This window comes from Akebia trifoliata, chromosome 11 (genome assembly GCF_017979445.1).
Source record: "Akebia trifoliata isolate Shusen 1 chromosome 11, ASM1797944v1, whole genome shotgun sequence".
Lineage (NCBI taxonomy): Eukaryota > Viridiplantae > Streptophyta > Magnoliopsida > Ranunculales > Lardizabalaceae > Akebia > Akebia trifoliata.
In genome coordinates this window covers 13,883,730-13,894,213 of record NC_141385.1, presented here as the reverse complement: position 1 = coordinate 13,894,213, position 10,484 = coordinate 13,883,730, and the positions used below count along the sequence as shown (strand labels likewise).

General features: G+C 33.1%; 1 protein-coding gene across 1 annotated transcript; it reads right to left on the bottom strand.

Annotated features, from left to right (window-relative positions):
- Positions 1 to 222: 222 nt before the first annotated feature.
- On the bottom strand, positions 223 to 4,037 carry LOC147391004 (protein trichome birefringence-like 23). The gene is made up of 3 exons (XM_086460138.1): positions 3,678 to 4,037; positions 2,526 to 2,803; positions 223 to 1,244 (listed from the first exon to the last, which is right to left on the bottom strand). The coding sequence occupies exons 1-3, from the start codon at positions 3,928 to 3,930 to the stop codon at positions 471 to 473; spliced, it is 1,305 nt and encodes a 434-aa protein (XP_086316264.1). The 5' UTR covers positions 3,931 to 4,037; the 3' UTR covers positions 223 to 470.
- Between the last annotated feature and the right edge of the window lie 6,447 nt (positions 4,038 to 10,484).

The window sequence follows — 10,484 nt, the reverse complement described above, 5'->3', positions numbered from 1 at the left end:
GTCTAGCTGAACTAATTTCCCTTTCAGACAATGTATTTTCTGTATTGTATGGATATAATCAAGAAAATAGAAAAACCATATAGATCAATTTTGAATTTTTAACTCTGCATGCGCACAAGATCTTTTAAAAATCACACTAACAAACAATCATCACTGTCGATTACACTCAATGATTGATCATCCTTATCAGAGTTCTTTCTTTATTACTCTTTACTTTATATATTGGAGGATGAAAGAATGTTTCATAAATTAAATTCAAACACAATTTAATGAATTTGGAACCATAGTTGCACTTAATTACACCACAACAATTTCTTTATATCTGAAATAACACATGGGAAGAATGACTGACAAAGTGCTCTCTCGTCCCTTTAATTTGTCAAAAAAGACGATTTGGATTCAAAGAATGTTGAGAAACCAGAGATGTTAAGCTTGTAGGTTTCAATCTTCGCTAACCAACTCCTAATGTGTCAACCATTTACAACCAATTCCATCACCAAGTCATTCCAAGTGTCAATTGGCCCGGGTAAGCACCAATGCAAGCAATCATTCTGCACTTTAGCATTCTTATCCTTCACAAATGGGTGAAACTGCCTATAAGGGCCTGGATGCCCATCAGGCCTAAACAATGACAAGCTACTCGTGTCCAAAAGTTTCAGATTCAAACCCATTATTGATCCTAAACCTACCGCTTTCTCGAATTCGTCTAACTCAATATTACGGAACATTGAATCGACATTATTCAAACTAATTTCACCTTCTTTAAATGGTACTGTTCTTCTACAAGTCCCTCCGCTGAACCATTCTCCGTTCTCAAAGTGATCTGGCGTGGCAGTTCTAAATAAAACCATGGCCTTGTGACCTGACGAGGTGATGTAGTTAAGAACCAAATGAAGGGCTTTACGATAAGCCCAGTCGAACCCAAGTTCTGTCAAGTTTTTTCCAGGACAGTAATGGCATCCCAAGATTGTGTTGTTTTCATAGTAAATTGCAGTCTTAAGAAACCATTTTCCACCTGAAATTATCATGTAATCGAAGCTCTTATATTGGTCTGTCCATGTCTCATCGAGCTTGTCAAGATGTAACTGAATATCAGATGACGAGACTCCATTTCTGTCCTCGAAAATGGCAGCTTTTATGAGGAATGGAGACCATATCACTGAGAGGGTGAAGTTGGAGGAAGGGAAGTGCCATCTTTTGGATCTGTATTCCTCATCGTGGTAAACCTCAACTGCTTTTTCCACCTGAGATGTTAAATAGTTCTATTTGATTAACACATTGTTTTTTGAACAAGGTTTATGATTTAGAAGAAATAAGATAACATTAATTTACAGTATGATGCATTGCTGCCTAACATTAAGCAAGCATGATGACTGCTGCCAATTAATAGAGTGATTACTACTAATGGTACTACAACTACTTGATGGTCATCAGCATCAGCATCATCATCATCCAAGACTTGTCCAAAAATTTGGGATAGAAAATACTTGATGGTTCTCACCTCAAAATACGACCGGGACCCGACAACAAAGATGGACCCAACCCGACTCCACCACCCGAGATGGGAGAGGATGACCGAGTCGACAGTAGGGATCCCTCCCAGCTTTGTAAATGGGATGACATATACAGTAACATGGGTGATAGTGCATGCTCAGAGAACACCGATGCACATAGAGGCATGATTCCTGGTAAAGGAAGGATCCACCTGAGAACTCCTTTAATAAAGAGAAAATGCAGAAGGAAACTGACATATCCTCTTGTATCACGGGATGCCAATGATTAATTGAGCCAGCCATGCCTTGTCAGGGGAAGGCTTGGTCCCAAGAAGGCAAGAGTCTAACAGAGAGCATGGGCATCGGACAAGAATGCTAAAGGGATACTTCACTAACAATAGGACACTGGCTCTAGACAAGAATGAAAGAGGGGGGCCTCACCTACCTCCTCCAATAGTTATAAAAGGCACATCAAATGAAGGCTAAGACATGCAACCTCTCTGAATCTAATTTGAGATTATGTTGAATTATTGGTTCACTTGGGTATCAGTGTAGGATCACAGGCACCCTGCTAGAGTCGGAGAAGAAGACAGGAGAGGCTGACTTGAACTGAAATTCTAAAGTTACCCCTTGTACTTGAGAGATGACTTTCATAAAAGAAACAAGAAAGTAGAAAAAAAAAACCTTCTAGGGCAGTCGTGACTCGGTAAGAAGAAAAAGAGAGTATTTGGTCATTCTCAAGTCTCAATTATCATGAAGGGATTCTATCTAAATAAATTTTATTTCAATCTGAGAAGATCCACGGAAGCAAGACCCAATCACTTACAACTTTCAGCTTATCTCAAATATTCACCGATCTGTAATCTTGTAATGGAATCAAGTGTTGGGAGAAGTGAAAAAAAGGTATTTTAGGAAAACGCAATCATCCTTTTCTACAACTTCTGTTGCAGTTCATACATACTGTGATTAATCCAGAACTAAAGAATTCCATTAAATTTTCTAAGTAAACCCAGCCAGAACTGGAAGATGTACCTTAGAGAGAATGCAAAGCAATGACTGAACATGGTTGCGAGAAATTGAATCACCAACGAATGCCCACGACTTATTCCTCATCAAATCAAGAAATCTCTCTGCGTTAAAACGGGGTAACTCACAACCTCGTGGATTCCATCTCCAATAAAGATACCCGGAGTCAGATCGTCCATTCTTCATACAATTCTGATGATCCTCAATGAAATGGCAGCTTTCATTAGTGTAAATTGGCCCTGAAGAATTTGGGATCCAATCTCCAGTAAAAATATCACATTTTTCTGCATTATAATTGATGTAGTAAATTAAGAAATCATATTGGAATTGGAAGAAGAAGAAAAACAAATCAATAAACACAGAGCAATAGAAGATAAAATCAAGCATGAAGAATGATACCAGTTACAGTATTCTATTTTGCACAGATCTGGATCCAAATTCATTGCATAAGTGAATTTGGATCTAAACCATTAAATTGGACTAATTTCTCAAATACCCAACATCTGAAACAATTCAAAATTGGGATTATGAGATTGATGACAGTTTGATTAGCACTACACCTCAAGTTCTTTCCATTATACCAATGGATATTTTCTCAAAACACCCATCATTAAGAACCACAACTTGATCAAATCCAACATAAAATGGAAAAATTGGAAACAAATTTTCAAATATCCAACAGTAACACCACCACCACAAAAACAACAATAATAGTAAAACTAATGGGTTGTTTAAGTTGTCAATTTTGCACCAGAATTTTTTTTTCTTGAAAGGTTTTTTCACCCAAAATAAAATAAAAGTTTCATTTCTCTGGTGCAAATTTGTCTATCGAAACAGGCCCTTAAGTTTAAGAGCCTAATAGACTACAGTGTGGATGGCCACTGCACCTCTGCTTGTCTCACAATACCCATCAACGCTTCTCAAAGAACACAAAATCAGAAACAACCTGCTTTTCTCAAAAACCAAAATAACTCAAAATAGAGAAACAGGAGTTGTTAAATCTGTTTGTCTCAAAAAGCCCACTGTAAAATCACAATCAATTTCTCTCAAAAAACCATTTTTTTAACAACAGAACCCAACATAAGTAAAAGGAGAGCTAAATCTTGTTGTCCAAAAAAAAAAAAAAAAACTGAAAAAAAAAAAAAAAAAAAAGCATACCCTTCTGATCTATTTGATCTCCAATATCTGAAACCTCCGTAGAATTCGGAATCTGGGTAGGAGCCAATGTTACAGTACCCACTGTTTTATTTGCAAAAGATGCTCCAATAGGAGGAGAAAATTGGGAGGATTGAGAGAAGAAGAGATGAAAAGCAACACCCATTAGAAGAATTGCGACTGCAAACTTCACAATAAGATGATTGTGCTTTCGAAGAGACCATGGGTTCCAATCCAAACTCATGGCTTTCACCATTTTTGGTTACAGATTAAGAAAATATGTGAAAACAAAAGAAGAACATCAGCTTTGGTCTACTACCCATTTTGGGTATAATCTTAAGCAGAGAGAGAGAGAGTAAAAAAACAACTCTACCTCTTGTCTGTTCTTGAAGCTGTGGGTGTTGCTGTTAATCAGTTAACAGGTCAAAATTTAGTAGCACACTAATATTTTACTTATAACATGCCAATTAATCAGTTAATTAAATCTTATGTTACGTACTAAATAGAATTAAAGAAACATCAAAATTCACCCTCAAAGATTTCTTAAGAATTTTAGAGTGAGAGAGAGAGAGAGAGAGAGAGAGAGAGAGAAAAGAGAGAATGAAGTTGATTTCAAAATTCCTGTACACAATTTTAGATTTCAAAAATCCAACATATTTTAAAAAAAAAATGTCATATAAGAAATCTCAAATTCCAATAATCCTCGAGAAAAGGTAGGGATCAAGAGAAGGAGAGAGAGCAAAGATGAGAAATAGAATGAATTCAATTTAAAAAAAAAAAAATACTCTCTCTATCTTGAGAGCATTTGCCAAATCATTTTAGTAATGTTGGTCTGTTAATAGAAAATTTCTAAAATAATCCAATTAAGTAAAGAATGGAATAATTGAGTTACTTAGTGGACTGTGGGTTTGTGTAATGATGGAAGTTACTTGACAAAATTAATAAGACCATGTACGTTAAAATTTTGAAAATTTATTAAAAAATAATGTAAATAATTATATTTATAAAAGCAACAATTGTTGAAAATCACAAAAAGATATAAACCACCTGTTAGATAAGCATTTTTTTTATATAAAAAAAGGGATCAACTAGTTGCACATCTTCCATGATTTTAAATCTTGTCCAAGACCGAGATGACTTGTCCATGTCATCTCGGTATCGTCTACCAACGAGAAGGATAGACAAGTCAAATGTCTTGGATGAGATTTAAAATCACAATTCACTTTTCTCATTCATGGACAAAACGGGACGTTAAAATGAGTTTTAAAACCATGACATCATCTAATATTGGTTGTGTAGACACCCCAATTTGATCGAATAAGTTCGAGAGATCGTTCAAGTCCATGCATCGAGAATCAAATCAAGTGAATTTCAATCAAAATATGGGAACCACTTAAACCAATCAAAGAGACAAACATAAAACAACAAAAATCAAGTTTTTTGCTTGGTCATATGAGCCAAACGGCCAAGCATAGCTTTTCCTGGCTGTTTGGTACATATGGCCAAGCCATTTTTTGTGGTGACCTTATCTTTGTGATAGGTAGGCTTAAAATTGCATTGACCTTACTTCAAATAAGGTTAGGTTTAATTCCTTGTGGTTGTCCCTAGGATACATCCAATTTAATTAAGAGCCCATGTGTGCACGAGATTCTCCATAGGAAATTACTTTTTAAACCCCTCTCTTAATGACTTATTTTCCAAGAAAACTCTCACTAATTTTTTTTCTACCCATGCTTTAAATTTTCAAATCTCCCCCATCAAGGACCTCTTGGTAATCCTCTTATTCTCATAAACTTGACCAAATGTTTTGCTTGGTCCTTATTCAAGAATAATTACCTCTTCTAATATTGGTTTGTTGAGTTACATTAAAGTCAGAATCATTTTCTACTCTTGTAACCTTTTTCAAAGATCAAAATGATTTTATGGCATTTAAAGTAAATTGACCACTTTTCAAATCTCATGACTATCTTATCCAACTTCAAGAAGTCTTTAGAATTTGTACCCAATGACCTTTGTATCCCTAATTTGTTAGAGAGATAACTTAAGATAATTACCAAAGAGGACGAAAAACCTTCACTTAATTACATGTCATTGAACTTAGATCTCTAATAATTGACCCAAATCATAAAGTCTAAGACCATTCTACCCTCCATATAGAATTTTCTAGAGCTTTGGGTGCAAAGCCTATTTTAACCATTGATGATCAAGATTGGTGTGACTCTATTAGAGATTAAAGACCATCAAGGCCAATGTTAGAAGGTGAAATTGATGCATTTCATGAAAGTTTTTTGTAGAATATTTGGGTAATTAAGGTTTTATGACAAGTTTACCCCTAAGGGTCTCCCAAAGTCCTATAGAACTTTCCAAGGTAAATGGGAAGAACTTATTTTAATGATTCAAAATTCTTCCCAAATCTCTCTCAAACCTCTTTAGCCTTCATGTTCTCTCAAAATTTGTAGAAGAAAACCCCAAAAAGAAGAAGAAAGAGAAAAAAAAAGACCAAGTTGAGGTTAAACCCTCTATTCCTTATCTAATCTCCATACTCCACTCTCTCCTTCTTTTTACTTTCAAGTACTTTTCTTTATTTAGTCTACTTTCATGCTTTTTAATGTAGTTCTTTAAATTCTTAGTTAGAGGCTTGTGGGTAGAGGGTAATTCCTCCTAGAAGTAATCTCCCTCATTAACCTCCTTGAGAGCATTAGATTATGTTGTTTTTTTTTATATTTTTCATGCAATTTAAATTCATAGTGTAAATGTTTTACTTTTCTTACACTTTAAATTTTCTAGAATAATGATTATTTATTTTTACTCTTTTTTATGGTAATAGAGTTAAAGAGTATACTTCTTACGAGATAATCATCTCTTGATAGGTCTATCACATGCATACACTTTGTACACACTCACATCTAAAAATGACTACAAAGTGTAGATTCATATAGACTTATAATCAATTTTTAGAGTCAACAAAAAAGTCCTAAAGTGGACACAATCTTATGTCTTGATTCTTACATGGTATGGTTCAAGTAATAAATCTCACTAAAGAGTCAAATCAATAAACAAAGTCTCCTAAGGGAGCACATAAGCTAGTTTTGAAGCTTTAAGACCCCAAATAATGAAATCCATATGGATTTCAACCAAAGTCCCAAGCTCACAAAAAAATCCTAGAAGCATCTACTTCTAGTAGTAACTTACTCATCATCTTTTTTGCTTATTTTTCAAAACAAAACTATAGTCAATTTCCCCTAATTCTCTATAATTCTCTCTCCTCTCAAAAATTCAAAAAAAATAGTTTTAAATGTTTCATTCTATAGTCATGTTAGTAACCATCTTTGGATGGGATAGACAAGGTGTTTAACACCTTCCTTGTCCTTCAATCGAACTCTCTTACTTAGAATTCTAAGTACACCCTTACCTATCCATTTGGATATGAGAGTCACTACAAACCTAAAAACGCATTTTAAAACAATTTTAGCGGTGTCCATTCACACCCGAACTCTTGGAATGGTTGCGACTCCAAAATCTCAAGTAGATGAGCTAAAACCTTCAAAAGGTTTCGAAGTCCACGTGTTTACAGCTTACACTCCATCACTTAAAAAAATTACTTGTACTCGAGTGTTATGATTGCACCTCAAATACAAAAAATTGTATTTTTCTTCTACTTGAAAATCATAGAGATACTACGACACCAAAACTGCATAAATTCTAGATTCAATTTTAAAAGTTTCATGATCTTCAAGTAGGGTAAAAATTTGAAGGAGCTCTTGATAATGATAGGTTTGTCGTAAAATTTACAAGAACTCTTACGAATGATAGGTCATGATTTTAGTTTTGGTGTAAAATTCTTTCGTAGGGTGTAAAAAGTTGGACTGGGATGGAAATTTAAAAAAAAAATCATCAAAAAAAAAAAAAAAAAAAAATATATATATATATATATATATATATATTATATATATATATATATATATATCTATATATATATATATATATATATAGCAAATTTTATATTAGAGTGCAATCAGTGCTAGATGATGTGCAACTAGTTGGTCCTGAAAAAAATATCCATCTAATAAACTCCTATTGAACAATAATTGTTTTTTTCAAAAAATGTATGTGGGTTTTTCAAATTTTATTTTTGAATTTTTTAAAATCTTTTCCAAGGGTCACATTAGAGATCAAAAACATGTATCCAACATGTGTTTTTCAAACTCATTTTCTGTACAAGAGTCTCCTACACTTGGGAGATAATAATCATCCAATAGTTGTTTAGGTTCTAGTGGCACACTCTTAACACATGGTTTTAAAATTTGAAAAGTGGGAACAAACATCACTTAAAAGGAGAAAAGAAAACAAGAAAAAAAAAACTAACTGAACGACTCCAAATTATGAAGTCACTGAGCACTGTGTTTCACACTACTCTAACGTTGTTGTGTGTACGGAATCATAGATGCCTTCCATCGAGATAATAGTAAAAATCATCTATGGTTTTGTGTGCACCTCCATGTAAGCACAATCTGAAACACAGTCACTCCAACAAAACTCTTATGAATTTGATGATTCGGATGTCGAAAAATCATTACACTATTTCCTTTTTCTTTTTTTAACGGTGAGTATGTTTTTAATAAGTTCAATAACTTTGTGCTGGCGGGATTTGAACCCAGGTCTCTGGTATCATCACCCAAAGACTTTACCAACTAAATTAATTGGCACCTGCAACCATTAAACTATTTATGTTAGAGAAGAAATTATATCTCACCTATAATGCATATATTATCAACAAAAAGGGGATAATCTTAGAAAAAAATGATGGTCAAAAGATATTTACAATTTGGTACAACCAAATAATATTGTTCCCATTTTTCAAACTTCAAAACCATGTGTGTGGAGGGTGTGTCATCGAAAGCTAAATAGTTATTGAGGGATTGTGTTTCCCTTAAGTGTAAGAGAACTTAACATAGAAAACAACATTTAGAGAGACATTGGATTGAAATTTTTGATAGTCGAGAGCCAAAATGTGTTGGGATTACTTGGGAAATAAAGTTCTTTTTAGAAAAAAAATGCCTATTCAACATACCTTTTTTCACTAAGGGTAATTACGTCTAGATTTGACAAAAGATGTTAGAACACCTGTTAAATAGGAATTTTATTATATATTTTTAATTTTTAAAATTATTATTTTTTATAATCATAATTATTTATATTATTATTTATTTTTGTAATTTCAATTAAAAATTCTATTAAAATACTTTCAATAGAATGAGATGTGATTCTGCGTAAAATTGAATAAAGGAACAAGATTCGTTTTAGAGTCGTGATGAATGCATGTGATTTTGGTAAGCGGTTGGGTACGCGGCTGATGTAGCAAGGGCCCAGAATCATAGATCTTTTTCATCGGGATACACAAGACATAAATGTGTGGATCTGTGCCCTTGTCACGTTAGTTGCGTTCCCAACCGTGTATCAAACCCACGTGCATTCATCATTATTCTTTGTTCTATTGACTCAAAATCACTAGGATAAGGCTTTGGTGATGGTGTCGTTGATGATAAAAATCTATGATGAAACACTTTTTATTAGTGTTGCTTATTTGCACTCGTTCAAATAATCTTCAAAAAAATTATTGAAAGGACCCTGGCAGAGGGATTTATTTTTAAATAGTCCCTTAGTTTTGTACAGTAGCTTGATAGGACATTTAATAAATTTTTTATTTCTTAATGGTCCCTCATTATTTGCGAACTCACTACTTTTTTATTTACTGTCGAGTTCATTACTTTTTATTTACTATCAAACTTCACGCTTCTTTATTATGTATCAAGTTTACAATTTTTACTCTCGAACTCACTATTATTTATTGTCAAGATCACCATTTTTCATTTACTGTCGAACTCGACACTTTTTATTTATTGTTGAGTTTACCACTTTTTATTTAAGAGATCACCCAAAATTTAGGGATTATTTAGAAAAATATCCTTACGACAAAAGGTTGTGTTAACTTGGCAGTTGAAGTAAATTAGCATCAAACTCTTTAGGCTTAACATAGCTAAATAATTATTTATTTTAAAAATAGTAAGTTTGCAAGGGCTATACATGTACGATTAGGACAATAAATGCCGCTATTGACACCCAGGCATTCGTCTAAAAGAAGTAGTTCCTTGGAATTTGATCAATTGAGATATCTAAATTTTTATTCTTTTCTCTTTGAAACACTTTAGTTATTTATTTATTTATTTTTAAAAGACTACATGTCTTTCTAGATTCAAATTCAATTATTTATAAATTTAAAGAAAGAAAAAGAAAAGGTTCATGGAGTTGTTAACTTCTAGATCCAAATCTAATGATTAAACAATGATTCACAATTATATTAAAAAATAATAATAATAATAATAATAATAATAAGAGAGAGACAAGTTACATAGAGCTTTTTACAGTTTCTAATAAATTTGTTTTGTCATTTGGTTTGGCTTTAAAGTTTGTATTAATTATTAGTCGGTTCTTGATTGAATTGGGAACAAAAGTGAGATGTACTCCATAAAGGCCTCATCATGCAGCTCAAGCACAGCTGGAAGTGGTAGTGACTGCTACTTTTAAAATATGATTTTGGGACCACTTTCTTGCAACTATGCATCATCCTCTACTTTTATTTAATCAGAGTATTGATATTGTCAGGTTTTTTTTTAATTTTATTTATTTATTTCCAGGGAGATATCTTAAAGTTAATAAAATTAGCCCATTTGTTTAATTTAGAGGGATTTATATTGTTACATCAATTATTTTTATCCCACGCCAAAAATAAAATTATGAGGATAATAATTT